Source organism: Eurytemora carolleeae, unplaced genomic scaffold (assembly GCF_000591075.1).
Source record: "Eurytemora carolleeae unplaced genomic scaffold, Eaff_2.0 scaffold1012, whole genome shotgun sequence".
Classification (NCBI taxonomy): Eukaryota; Metazoa; Arthropoda; class Copepoda; order Calanoida; family Temoridae; genus Eurytemora; species Eurytemora carolleeae.
In genome coordinates, this window is record NW_019397332.1 from 30568 (window position 1) to 45270 (window position 14703).

Here is a 14703-nt window from a genome sequence, read left to right on the forward strand (position 1 = left end):
TTTCAAAAGCCTTAATAATATTATGTCTGCTAAAGTTTATTTTATGATAAGGGTAAAAGACTGTAATTAANAATTTTCTTGTTTTACTTAGTACAACCGTATGCAGTCAAAACATAAACAAACAAATTGTGAACATAGCAGACGAAACTCTTACAGATTACAGCTTTCTCAGTAGGTATCACTATACTAAATCAAAGAATTGCTTAAAAAGAAGATATGAAATTGTCACTGAATTCCCATGTTTATTGGGACACCCTGTATATTATAACAATTTTAGATCTGATTTGTCATTGCAACTGCACATTATAAAAGGAAGAACAGAGACGATCATTTATTCCACGGTTTTCTCTTACTCACTGTATGTATTAAAATAATATGTCATATTTATGCAATTTTGTAGTATTTAAAAGTCCTTCCAACTAAGGAGGTATCTCTTTTTCTAATTAGATTTATTTTCTATTTAATTGAAAACCTTGCCTTTCTCTAGTTGTGGATATTGCGCTAACAGAAGCAGAGTAAAATATTTAGGTATATTTCTTATACTAAAAAAAATGGCCCACCCTTAAAAATGTCGACGTATAATTTTAAGTAACTCCCCATCTAAAGACTAGGGCATGTCAAATTCACAACAGTACTTTTAAATCTTTTTCCCAGCAACAATTTGGAATAATTTTTCTTTTATAAATAAGTTTTTATTTGACTAATTTCATGCACCGACTCTTCCATCTAAATTTTAATCATTTTTACGAAAGACCTGGGATATCTTTATCGTTTTAGCTTATGAAGAACTAGCCAAAGTTTTTAGTTTAAGAGAAAACAGTAAGAATAAATAAATTTGTTTTTGGTTACAGCCTTGACCGCTAAGGCTGAGAACTTAATGAAGATCTCTTGAATTCTTAGGTTCTGAATGTAGTCTTTGGTCATACATACATACAGCCTTTTATGCACTGAAGCGGATATGGGTGTATGCATGTAAGTCTACTTCTCTGAAATGTTAATAAACATGCTGTACAGTAAGATTCATATCTTTATTTTATAAATATTAAATAAAATTACAATAATTATATTCTCCTTTAAGATCCCTTGTTGAATGCAAATGTAGACATTGGTCCCTGAAAAAAAGTTAAATTGGAAATCAATCGATAATACTTTTATTTTGGTTCACTAAATCACAGTGCTATAAAGTCGCCTTCAAGATTATATTTGTCCCTCACTAAATTTGGGACAAAATTTAATCTATAAAACAGACTTGAACCTTCTCAATAAAAAAGAAATTTAAGTCCAAAAATCTTTATGAAATGTTCATGTACTTCTCTTAATGCAATGGTAACTTCCCTAGATATAACAAAGGAGAAATAAAAATTTAAAACTAATTTTATTTTATTTTCATTTAAATTGAGAAAAAAAGCTCTCGAAATTATAAATTTTTGGAAGAAAATCCGGAAACTTTACAGCACGTCAATACTAAAATTCACCATGAAGTGAGTATGAATAAAATTCTAAATGTATTTTTACATTTTACAATAACACATTACTTGCTGTAGCGATTTCCCATCAAAGAACTGAGCCAATCCCTGCCGTCTCAAAAAAAAATCAAGATTTCTCTCGGGGCTCCAACAAATGAAACTTTTTGCAAATTAACAGAATATTCGAAATGAACCAAAGAACTAACCCTTTTTGCAAACTAACAGAATATTCGAAATGAACCAAAGAACGAACCCTTTATGCGAATATTCGAAATGAACCAAAAAAAGAACCTTGTACTTTTTGATCTCATTAAAAAATAACAGAAATTAAGGCAAGTGTGAAAGCTTTCACTAGATATTAACAAATAAAGAAGGAAAACTTTTAATTCACAGATAACCCAGCTTTATTTCTCTATATAAGGCAACCTATATTACTTACAATTTTTAAACCAAGCTAAGAGCATGTCTGTGGTTCTATCAAGTTCTTCAGTCAAGAGTTGAGGCAAATCGGTCAAGTGGGTCAAAAGTTTTGATCAAACAAACAAATACCGAGACAAACAAACAGAGATTATTAATTTATAAATATATTTAGATGCTTACCCTTCCACTATCCCTGGGTGTCAATGGTTCTTGCTCCTCAATGTGTCCCCTTAAAATAAAAACCATAATATTTGTTAATCCTCCAAAGGGGATACTACCTAAATCAGAAACAAACTAAATAAATATTTTAAAATGATGCAATTTTTTTCGGAGAAAACAGGCCTGACATATTAGTTAAACCGCGTTTGGCCACAACGAAGGTTTTAATTTCTTTTAAAATTTATACTTTTAGCAATAAAAACAAAACAAAAACGAAAAATTCTGATGATATTTTTTTTTAATTTTCATCATTTTAATGAACAAAGAACTATTTGGTAACCAGAATTATAAGTAAAAGGGCTAAGGAGCTCTGCAGGAGTCCTAGTAAAAACTAGCATTCATTTACAAACAAACTTATTAAAAATGTTGGGGGGGGGGAGACAACAAAATAGTTTTTTATTTATACCTGGAAAGTGCCGGAGATCCCATATTAGATCGTGATTTCTTCTTCTTATTCTTTAATCTAGAAAAATATAAATTCATGTTTTAACGAAAATGAATTTTTATCTTCATTTCGAAAATTTCTACAAGCATGGTCTTGAAACTAAACACTCAGCTACAGACCTTCGACATTTTTATTATTTTTAACTACTTTACGAGGGGAGTTAGGGAATTTTACTTTACCAAGGGTTCCCTAGACCAATTTTGCCAACAAAACATCTGCAGATCGTAGAAAGAGGCGGTAAGTGTATTTTCCAGTGACCGTACATGCAAAGATAACAATGCTTGATTGACAACGGTGTTGAAGACATTGTAGTTTTCTAGGTTCAAAAGATTTAAATTATGATAGTTTCTTTGTTTTCCTGAGGAAGATATGCCAAGTCTGAAGAGAAACCACAATTGAAAATATAATCAGGATTGAAACTTATAAACATTGATATCTAATTCATACTTGACCAGACAAAGCTTTCAAGGGTACAGTTGTGAATAGGACATAAGGTCAAGTGGAATTAAGATTAAAGGGACTGTAAGCGTAATTTCAAGTGGCCCTTCATACGAAAAGGGCAATCTGGACATAACGCAGCACACACCAATATTTGCAGCTGATTTCGGTACGTTTACACAGTTGACACATGTCTCTGTACTCGTCGTACACACTAGGGTTTTTAGGATACAGCTATCTTTGTATGGAGGGTCACTTGAAATTACAATTACAGTCCCTTTACGAATACTTTAACCGAATAGTTTCTATGCAGAGCTGCAGGTTTATAAAACCTGAATCTTACTTGATGATGAGCACAAGCACAATGATGATGAAGATGATAATAAAACAGACAAAGAAACCAAGGATAGTGAAGTATTTTCCCCTCCAACCATCCATTTTCTCAACCAGGACTTCATGCTGAACAAACAGGGTTGATACGTGGAGGTGTCTTACAAATATCAATAAAAGCATTCAGTTTCATGTTAACGGGAGTTACGCTAAGATGGGGGTTTAGTTCCGGATTTTTATGATGAAACGGACAAATTATTTTTTTTGACCGAAGGATTTTTAAAATTCAAAGATTAGATTAAAATATTTCTTTACCTTGCTCTCTTTGGTTTTTTCCTTAATATCTTGCGTTAAACTTTTAACTATAATTAATTACCCATTAAACCCGCCATAATTTTCCATAATTTTCCATAATTATCCATTATTATCCATTATTATCCATTATTATCCATAATTATCCATAACTATCCATAACTGTCCATAATTATCCATAATTATCCATAAATATCCATAAATATCCATAAATATCCATAACTATCCATAACTATCCATAACTATCCATAATTATCCATAATTATCCATAACTATCCATAACTATCCATAAGTATCCATAATTATCCATAATTATCAATAACTATCCATAATTATCCATTATTACCTGTTCTAACTTCTCATTCTTGACCCTTAAGATATCCATTATTACCTGTTCTTCTAACTTCTCATTCTTGACCCTTAAGATATTCATTATTACCTGTTCTTCTAACTTCTCATTCTTGACCCTAAAGATATCCATTATTACCTGTTCTTCTAACTTCTCATTCTTGACCCTTAAGATATCCATTATTACCTGTTCTCCTCACTTCTCATTCTTGACCCTAAAGATATACATTATTACTTGTTCTTCTAACTTCTCATTCTTGACCCTTAAGATATCCATTATTACCTGTTCTCCTCACTTCTCATTCTTGACCCTTTATGTATCCATTATTACTTGTTCTTCTAACTTCTCATTCTTGACCCTTAAGATATCCATTATTTCCTGTTCTTCTAACTTCTCATTCTTGACCCTTTATGTATCCATTATTACCTGTTCTTCTATTTTCTCATTCTTGAGCCTTAAGATATCCATTATTTCCTGTTCTTCTAATTTCTTATTCTTGACCCTTTATGTATCCATTATTACCTGTTCTTCTATTTTCTCATTCTTGAGCCTTAAGATATCTTTTTTTACCTGTTCTTCTAACTTCTCATTCTTGACCCTAAAGATAGAGTTTTCTTGATCAGCAGATTTTCTTGAACTCTCCAGAGTGCTTCCGACAGTTGAACTGGCCTAGATGGGAAAAAATGACATTAGCAAGACAACTTACAGGTCGTCTTTGATATTTTTTTTACTGGATTAATTCGTTAACCAAATTTTATAAAAAAAAATTGTTTAGTTAATAGTCACAATACACCCCTAGTCTTAGCATTTCCAAAATGTGGTCTGACTTTTTTGTGCCATCAAAATTACTAGAGATGTGAAGAAATATGTTCAGACTTAGAAAATTTTGGTGTTGTAAATCAAAATTGAAATCGCGGTGTGAAATTTTCAAACTCGCCGGTAAAATATTGACAGCACATAAAAGCAGACCACATTTTGGAAATCCCAGGACATGGAGAATTTTGGGTAATTGTTTTAAAAACCATACATGTGAAAGAAGGTTGACGATTGAATGTCTCAAATTAATTCAAATATCAAAGACGACTTTTCAATCGTCTTGTTACTGTCATGTTTCGTGGGACACCTTATACATCTTTGCTAGAAACTCTAACAGTAGGTCGTGGGACTAAACATCTTTGAAGGAGGAAGAAGAACTTTAAACAATCTTATGTGAATTCAAATGTAATTGTGAATTAAGGCAAACAGTTTTACCAGTCGCTATAAAATGTTCAAGATACATGAAATCACCTTGAATGGATTTTTTCCTATGTTCAACTTTTGAACAATTTGGATGATTTCAGCTTTTCTGAATTTAGTTTTTCAAATCTTTTAATACCCTTTTGAAGTATTTTGACGAATTTTGTTTCTCGCTTGCAAGTTACGTTGATGGTGGACATTTCGACAATAAAAGTCACCAAAAAAGCAAAGTAAAAGGTTATGGTTCGGTAAATCGAGATAAATGAGCCGCGCCATTAAGTAGTGGTGAATGATAAAATAAATACAACAAAATATTGACTAAATTTTTGAAAAATTAAATAATATTTATTGTTTCACAACAATCGTAACGTTGCGCAAAGAAGAAAAAACATTGGGCGTAATAATAAGGACACTAAGCAAATGATTAATCTGCAAACATTTTAATTAACTGAATATTCAATTGAAGTTCATCTAGGTTCTGGCAATTAAACCATAAGAAGGAAAAAAGACAAATTTTTGGGACAAAATTTAAACATCATGCTGCAGCATCAAAAATAATGCAATTGCCTGACTAGAAAACCCGCATTTTCAGTAAGCTTGCAATGCAACAAAAGCTAGCAATGAAACAATAGCTTGTAATGAAACAATAGCTTGCAAGGAAACAAAAGCTTGCAAGGAACCAATAGCTTGCAATGAAACAATAGCTTGCAATGAAACAATAGCTTGCAATGCAGCAATAGCTTGCAATGCAGCAATAGCGTGCAATATAACAATAGCTTGCAAGGAAACAATAGCTTGCAAGGAAACAATAGCTTGCAAGGAACCAATAGCTTGCAAGGAAACAATAGCTTGCAATGAAACAATAGCTTGCAATGAAACAATAGCTTGCAAGGAAACAATAGCTTGCAATGAAAAAATAGCTTGCAATGCAACAAAAGCTTGCAATGAAACAAAAGCTTGCAATGAAACAATAGCTTGCAATGAAACAATAGCTTGCAATGCAACAATAGCTTGCAATGCAACAAAAGCTAGCAATGAAACAATAGCTTACAATGAACAATAGCTTGCAAGGAAACAATAGCTTGCAATGCAACAACAGCTTGCAAGGAAACAATAGCTTGCAATGAAACAATAGCTTGCAATGAAACAATAGCTTGCAATGCAACAATAGCTTGCAAGGAAACAATAGCTTGCAAGGAAACAATTGGTTGCAATGAAGCAATAGCTTGCAATGCAACAAAGCTAGCAATAAAACAATAGCTTGCAATGCAACAATAGCTTGTAATGAAACAATAGCTTGCAATGAAACAATAGCTTGCAATGAAACAATAGCTTGCAAGGAAACAATAGCTTGCAATGCAACAATAGCTTGCAATGCAACAATAGCATGCAAAAAAAAATTAAAATTATTTGGATAAATATAATCAGAATTATATTCATTTATAAAGCAAAGCTCCGAAATTATGTGTACGTTTGTTTGTATTTTATATTATCTATAGCCGGTCAAACCTTACCACTCAAAACTCTAGCTAAAATTTAAAAATATTACATTTAACCATCCCCCCCCCCCTGGGTAAAAAAGGACATTATCTTTTGTATACATTGTCGAACAATAGCCAAAAATAATTCGCAGATTTTAAAATTAGTCCCAAAACCTTCTGAAGGGTCATGCGAGGTTCCACAAAAATTTGTGCCCGATCGGTTCAGGCGTAAATTTGCCGTATACTGGATACAAACAAACAAACAGAGAAGCAAAATATATTGATAGATGTTTTTAAAGCTATACAATTTTACGAGTAAAGCTAAATTTTGAAGTAAACCCAATCCAATATATTACTTAAACAATTGTTGAGATACTTTTTATAACTATATAAGGATAAACTTAAACAAAGTTACCTTTAATAATCATATTTTAACCTTAAAATTGAGCAATTCAAATTATTAAAGAAGTACAAACAAGTAAATATAACCATAACACTCCGGAGTAGGAAGACGACTTTTGGACTCAAGTTTAGACTTTTAACAGTCCATTGATCATGAGCCACAGCAGTTGTGCAATGAAAACAGACCCATTTTATAATTAATAAATGATAAAAAAGTAAGTGTAAAACTTTATACTATACCATAAAATACACTGAATTATTGCTTAAATGTTATCTTTCTAATCCACAGTTTTCTGGTTATCACTGTGTTCATAAACTAAAGTATCGTTCAAATCCATGAAATTTGATTTTTGGATTTAGTTTTGTATCGGAAAATTTTAAGTTCTTGATTACAATGTTAAAAAAATGGCTTTCCATATTTTCCGAAAAAATACCATTGTGGAAGTTGCTCTCTTAAAACTTGCAAGTTCAAATCCGCATTAACTTTTGAATTTTAAAAAATGTGTAAATATTGCCTGACCACTAATTAGTTAATTGTATATTACGGAATGTGGTGTATTCGGAGTACAAATTTCTCTATTGGCCTAACCTTACCTTGCCTTTTTTTAAGATTGAGAGCCAATAGAAATACAATTTAATGTCAATATATGAAAAAGCAATGCGTGATTCAGGACCGATCAGACCGACTTAATTTTACAATATTATTAATTTAAGACTAAAAGTACGTCAAAACTTAGTAAAAAATATACCGATCAATCATCAAAAGCAATGGAAACTTGTTCATACAAATAATTTTCAAGAAGTTTTAATGTGATGATTAAAAAATAAGAGTAAATAAGTATTTAACCAGGAGGGGAGGGGGAGGGGCGCTAGAACTTTGTCACTAAAATTCTAATGAATCAAGCAGAAACCAATATAGTAGATAAAAATATGATTTTTAACGTGACAGAAAATATAAATGAGATACTTTTTCATAAGTAAAGGTTTCTTTGGGGGCAAGGGCGAATGAAACACATAAAGAGAACCCTGACTATATTTTAAAAAGTGAAAGGAATTGAATATTTAAACCTCTTAAAGTCATAAAAAAGACAATTCTCTAAAGTGGAAAGTGCGTGGGAAAAACCAACAGATAGATCCCAGGAACTTATACAAAAGGATTGAAGGGGTGTACATTTTCTTTAAAATCATTAACCATTCTTCATAAAATTCATTAGAATTTTTACAAATTAGCTGAAAAATTCTAAAAGAAAAAACTGGGTATGAATATTTCGGATCAATTTCATAACTATAAAAAGAAATTAAAATATTGGATAATGCATCGGAACAACTTAAGTAAAACCAATCAAATATTAAAATAGTTATGGCAAAACAAAAATATATCACACCCCTAAATAGATCACAGAGATTGTACATAAAAACATTGAAATAATGCAGGAGAATAATTCTTAACATATTTACAAATTTAAAAATCTCCATTGGATAAATTATTCTATGGTTCTACAAGAAGAGTTTAATATTGCTTATGAATGCTCAAGCTTGTTCAACTTTATAAAAAGCCTACCTTCAGTTTTAGGTTTGCGAGTGCTGCTTTTTAATGAAGATTGACTTCTTCTAAAATCATCACCATGTTCATCGGGAGAAGCAGCAATAGTTTCTTCAAGTTTACTTGAAGGTGTAGTAGTAATAGCTTCCTTAGGTTTACTGGAAGGGGCGTCAATAATAGCTTCTTTAGGTTTACTGGGAGGAGTAGCTTCATCAAATTTCAAATAAAATGGTGCAAATAGACCTGACAACATTCTTAGATCTGGAGACTCATGTGTTAGAGTCTGTTTTACATCCTAAAATATCAAGGTAGGTAGGCAGTTCACCTAGGGCATTGATTTTTAGTTACAACATGTCTTATGATTGTGTAAGAAAAGTCACAAAATTCGTGGACCCTAACCTTAAGGAATAAAAAATATTGCAAAAATAACTTAATGAAGCCTTGAACTATTCTTTAGAGCTGAAACTGCATTTGATTTTAAGATCAAAAAAAGTAGATTTTCTTAAAAAGGGCTTGTAGTTTTAACATATGCTTACCTCCAGTTCTATAAAGGTTTCCAAGTATCCCTCAGACTCTTTATTCAGTGTCTCACTTGACTCTTCAGGGGTATCAGTAGTATGTTCCAGATCTATTGTCAGTTGTTCAGCATCATCGACAGAAGAACGATCCTCACTATCAGCTGTGGTAGACTCTCCAGATATAAGATCATCCATGGTTATTTCACTCCTGTTCTTAGTATCCTCATCAATGGGTTCAATGTAAGCCCCAGTATTTGCTTGAGTGGTAGTTATTGCTTGAGTAAAAGCCGCTACAGTTTCAGTTGTAAAAACTCTGCTGGATGGGTTTACAGCCGAAGCAGGTGAAGTAGAGGCATCTGTGCCGGTAGCACCTGTGGTTTTCAATAATTGGCTTGGTTTTGTACTGGGGCTGAAAAAAGTCTTTATTGATCTTCTGTTATTTTTTTCATTTAGGATAATCAAAATGTTTTTCAAATATTTTGCAGATATTAAATTCACGTAAAAGGTACGATATTAAAGGAGACTATGTTTCAACATAAAAATTAAACTTACCTATCTTAAAGTTTACGAAAACTTTAATTTGAAAGTTATATTGATCTCAACTACAAAAATCTTAAGAAAATTTGAAGAGAATATGATTTCTCATTTTTTAGTCAAAATATTGCATTGACAGGACAATTATTTGCAGTTTGCAGTTCCTGGCAAAAAATGGGGGAGGGGGGGAAATTCCACACAAGTTTATTTTTTAATGGAAAATATAAACAGAGTGGAGTGATTGGTTTTTAAAGTTTAAATATTATATTTAATCATATATTCAATAATTCAATTCCAATTTTCTGAACCGTCTTTTTAAGTTGTTTACCTGGCTAATAAGTTGCTTGGGATTTCTCCTCTTTCTTCATCCACTTGAACATCTTTCCCTTTTCCTTAAATATTTAAGTTTACGTTTGAGAAACATTTTACGTCACTAAAAATGTTTAGGAAAAGGGCAGAAACATTATCTTTATATGAAGTGTACATAGCATCTGTTTGCCTCAAATTTGGCCAATGGTTAGATTTTAGCCTGGCCTGGGTTATAAGTTTCAAGCAAAGCTAGTTTCCTAAGCAGTAAATCATATTGGAGGAAATCGAAATTTTTTCCAAATAAAATTAATAAATTGATAAATATGGTCTTTAGGTAAGTGAAGGTAAAAATTCCACCAAAATATTATCAGAAATAGTATATCGGGACATTTTGATATCTGCAATTCTTTCCAAAATAACCCAAATGGAGAGCAGAATTATACTTGTAACATTGGAGGCTTGTGGAGCACATAGCAGCAAATTTTTTTAATTTTTCTGGGTTGATGTCTGAATGTCCAGATATAATGTACATTATTGAAAAAGTCTGATAAATTTTGGTTGTCATGCTGTAAATTTAAGATTAAAACCTTCTGACGAATGTTTATTTTTCCCTTTATTATAGGATTTAAAAAATTACAGTGGGGATTAAAATTTCAATCTACTTCCATATAAAGCCTTGATTCTGTGACTATACAGTGTAAAACGTCATTTTATTTTGTAAACTAGACCAAAATAAATGTTGTGTAAATGTAAATGTCAAGGAGTTTGGAATATATAATGGAGATGGAGTCGACCCGGCCCGTCCAACCATATGATTATACAATATACATGCCTTGCAGAAGGAACTCCATTTGAATAAGAAATATTTGTCTGGTGTACAAATACCGAGTACATTTATTCAGAAAAGGTTAGTAAATATTAAACAGGAAAAAAGGCAGGCTGACTGAATAGCGCCAAACAAATACATTTTTTGGGGAATATTTGTAATACGAACGCATTTGATCATAATATAAATAATTGGTTAATTTAATATGGTGTGGAAAACGACATTTACAGATTAAAAGACTACCTTTAAAAAACCCTTTTTCAAATGAAGAACCGTTCGTAAAGCATGTATGTATAATCATATGGTAGGGCGGGACAATGGCAGGGTAGTCATTCTCCATTATAATCCATACTCCTTGGTAAGTGTAAATGGGACTTCAACTCTTTCAAGGGAATTAGACGTTTAATCTACCGTAAAATTACGTTAAAATAGGGACAAACACAATTCATGATGGTTTCCTTTAATTTCTGATCAATAAAGTGGAAGTTAACGTTTATTCTAGATTGAAAAGTGTTTGATTCCCACTATCTTCTCCATCTTTCCTGTTGCTAGAAATCCGCAATCATGAAACTCTTTAAACGGGCACAAAACTCTTTAAACGGACACGAAACTCTTTAAACGGACATGAAACTCTTTAAACGGACATGAACCTCTGTAGTTGGACATGAAGCTCTTTAAACGGACATGAAACTCTTTAAACTGACATGAAACTCTTTAATCGGACATGAAGCTCTTTAAATGGAGTTAAATGTTGTTCAGGAAATATTTTTTCATGTATTCATTAATTCACCTGTATGAAGACGACCATCCGGAGCTGAAGGTTTTGGCTTAAGTTGAGAATTAGGTTGAGGATTAAGCTGAGGTTCGGGCAACCATGGCAATCTTCGGCACTCTTCAATCCATCCAAGAGCCTGATAAAAATTGAATACTTAAAAACCCTTCATTTTTATAAGACACTCTTTCTGGTGCGCAAAAGTTTTCATTTAATCTTCCTGATTTGCAGACTTTCAAACAGTGCTTAGGATTCATTTTATTTAAAATCCATCTCATGCAAATTTCTTTAAGTTTGGCTGATTTAAATTACTAAAAAAATTGTATTCTTTTTGGTTTTTTATGCAGAAATGTTTTTAATGATATCTTATTGGTTGACACTTTAAAAACATGTGTGTTGTGCACTGCATTGCTTATATGCGTGCTTGCGTAATTTCAGGGTAAATATATAAACCAAACTGCGTACAAAAAATCAGTTAATTTTTCAGGTTTCACTACATATGAACCAATCAATTGTTTGTCATGAAAAATACAGGGTTACCCACAAAGGATGACACTTTAGAGACGATTGTACGGAATATGTTTCGTCCGTTAGAGACGATTGTACGGAATATGTTACGTCCGTTAGAGACGATTGTACGGAATATGTTTCGTCCGTTAGAGACGAATGTACGGAATATGTTTCGTCCGTTTTCTTGCATTCAGGGCTTAGTCATTTGGTAAACCATCAAAATAATCAATTGAATGCAGAAACCTAAAATCAATCTTCAAATATTCATATTTTTAAGTTTTGGGTCGTTTTTACAGACTCATTCTGTGTAGGTAACTCTGTATTATGCAAGCTGGATAGAAAGCAAAACTGCACTGGAATGTTGTCTGTATTATATTGGAAACCAGGCCCACCACTGTATCTTAATATTTCTAATACCTGGACAAGAATAGGAGTTGTAGGGTGGGGACAAGAGCAGGTTTCGCAAGCATCTAGAAAAGTATTGTATTGCCATTGATTCTTAACCTAGCTCTTTCTTGTTTCTATCAGTATTTGTGTTCGTGTCTAGCTCTACCGGCAACATTGTTAGAAAAATGGACATTTTCATGAGAAAATTTGGCGCATTTATAAAAAATAGTGGAGATTTTTAGCTTTGTGCGAGTTAAAGTAATGGCGAAAGTGATTATGTCAGATTTAATAATTGGCAAGTGTAACCATTATGAAAAGCGAAATTTATGGCAAGTGCTACTTATGGCAAAAGAAATTATGGCAAGTGTATTAATGCCAATTGTAATTATGGCCATTGTAATCATGGCAATGTATTTATGGCAAAAGTATCATGACAAATGTTACTGAGCCATAAATTTTTTTACAACATTTAAAATCGGTTATTCTAACCATTTCTTTCCTCACAATATGCCAGATATTAACCATAATACAAGATACACAGAACCAAAAATTGTTGGTAGATTTTTCCTTGTTATTATTTTTTAGGATACAAATTTTACGTTGTTTCATGAAAGCAAAAAAACTGTAAAAGATTAGTTTTGAAATGTTAAACATTTTTTTTGAAATAGTATTTGTGGTACATTTTTTAAGTCCAAAAAAACTGAAGTCTTTGATCGAAAACAAACCGATCTGCACCATGCTTAGGTGGATTTATGGCTAAATGAAAATGTATGATGATAGTATATTTTAGGATTTGGTTGCCTTTCAGATTTTTTATTTTGTTAACATAATTCTTAACGATTATGAAACCCTTGAAATTGCAGAAGGATCACCAAATTCACTGTTTTATAAATTCAAATCTGGTATAAAGGCGAAAAACATGTTCAATAAATTTGATCTTACCTAATACAACCACACAAGATTGAACTGGTTCATTTATTCCAAGCCAATCAGCTGAAATTAGTTATTGACATAAACAATCAAAAAATGTTTTGATTCGTATTAAAATTAGAAACAAAATATAACAAACCCTTTCAACAACCATTCTCTCAACAACCATTCTCTCAACAACCATTCTCACAACATCCATTCTCTCAGCAACCATTCTCTCAACAACCATTCTCTCAACATCCATTCTCTTAGCAACCATTCTCTCAACAACCATTCTCTCAACAACCATTCTCACAACAACCATTCTCTCAACAACTATTCTCTCAACAACAATTTTCTCAACATCCATTTTCTCAATATCCATTCTGTCAACAACCCTTCTCTCAACAACCATTCTCTCAACAACCATTCTCTCAACAACCATTCTCTCAACATCCATTCTCTCAACATCCATTCTCTCAACATCCATTCTCTCAACAACCATTCTCTTAACAACCATTTTCTCAACAATTGTCTCGACAACCATTGTGTCGACAAACATAGTTTCGACAACCATAGTTTCGACAACCATAGTATCAACAACCATAGTATCGACAACCATTCTCTTAACAACCATTTTCTCAACAATTGTCTGGACAACCATTGTCTCGACAACCATTGTGTCAACAACAATTGTCTCGAAAACCATTGTGTCGACAACCATAGTTTTGACAATCATAGTTTCGACAACCATAAGTCTCAACACCCATTCTCTCAACAACCATTCTCTCAACAAACATTATCTCAACAAACATTTTCTCAACAATTCTCTCAACAACAATTCTTTCAAAAACCATTCTCTCAACATCCATTCTCTCAACAACCATTCTCTCGACAACCATTCTCTCAACAACACTTCTCTCAATAACCATTCTCTCGACAACAATTTTAAAAACAACTCTTCTCTCAACAACCATTCTCTCAACAACCATTCNATCTATCATATTAACTAGAAATATTACTAGAATCTATCATATTAACTAAAAATTACTAGAATCTATCATATTAACTAGAAAATACTAGAATCTATCATATTAACTAGAAAATACTAGAATCTATCATATTAACTAGAAATATTACTAGAATCTATCATATTAACTAGAAAATACTAGAATCTATCATATTAACTAGAAAAGTCAACATTTCATGTTGCAAAGTGCCGCTTTAGCTCCTGTAGATCAATTTAAAAGTTTTAAAGTTTTAGAAAGCATGAATTTTTTTTATTTTTATACATTTT

At 32.1% G+C, this 14703-nt stretch overlaps 2 protein-coding genes and 1 long non-coding RNA gene across 4 annotated transcripts; 2 read left to right on the top strand and 1 right to left on the bottom strand.

The window, feature by feature from the left end:
* Window positions 1-189: 189 nt before the first annotated feature.
* LOC111713561 (uncharacterized) lies at window positions 190-1064 on the top strand. The gene is made up of 2 exons (XR_002767740.1): window positions 190-528; window positions 901-1064. It is a non-coding gene; the product is annotated as an uncharacterized LOC111713561 (long non-coding RNA).
* On the bottom strand, window positions 1010-4126 carry LOC111713560 (uncharacterized). Of its 2 annotated transcripts, XM_023488442.1 has the most exons (6): window positions 4070-4126; window positions 3332-3447; window positions 2512-2568; window positions 2067-2115; window positions 1536-1581; window positions 1015-1112 (listed from the first exon to the last, which is right to left on the bottom strand). In XM_023488442.1, the coding sequence occupies exons 1-5, from the start codon at window positions 4109-4111 to the stop codon at window positions 1555-1557; spliced, it is 291 nt and encodes a 96-aa protein (XP_023344210.1). In that variant the 5' UTR covers window positions 4112-4126; the 3' UTR covers window positions 1015-1112; window positions 1536-1554. The 2 variants fall into 2 exon arrangements, with proteins under 2 accessions (XP_023344209.1, XP_023344210.1); XM_023488441.1 differs by lacking the exon at window positions 1536-1581 and having other exon boundaries at window positions 1010-1112.
* A 9444-nt stretch (window positions 4127-13570) lies between these two features.
* Window positions 13571-14419, top strand: LOC111713562 (dr1-associated corepressor homolog; the record flags this gene model as incomplete). Its single annotated transcript, XM_023488443.1, has 1 exon — window positions 13571-14419. A coding segment is annotated over one exon (849 nt), but the record flags the coding sequence as incomplete, so codon positions are not given.
* Window positions 14420-14703: the final 284 nt, after the last annotated feature.

Bases quoted from the DNA above. Each gene is read 5' to 3' on its own strand.
- LOC111713560 (XM_023488441.1), bottom strand. From the start codon at position 4,111: ATGGATATCTTTAGGGTCAAGAATGAGAAGTTAGAAGAACAG. The intron at 3,448-4,069 runs GTAATAATGAAT...CTGTTTGTTCAG, and splicing joins ATGAGAAGTTAGAAGAACAG to CATGAAGTCCTGGTTGAGAA. The intron at 2,569-3,331 runs GTAAGATTCAGG...ATATTTTTCTAG, and splicing joins GTGCTTGTGCTCATCATCAA to ATTAAAGAATAAGAAGAAGA.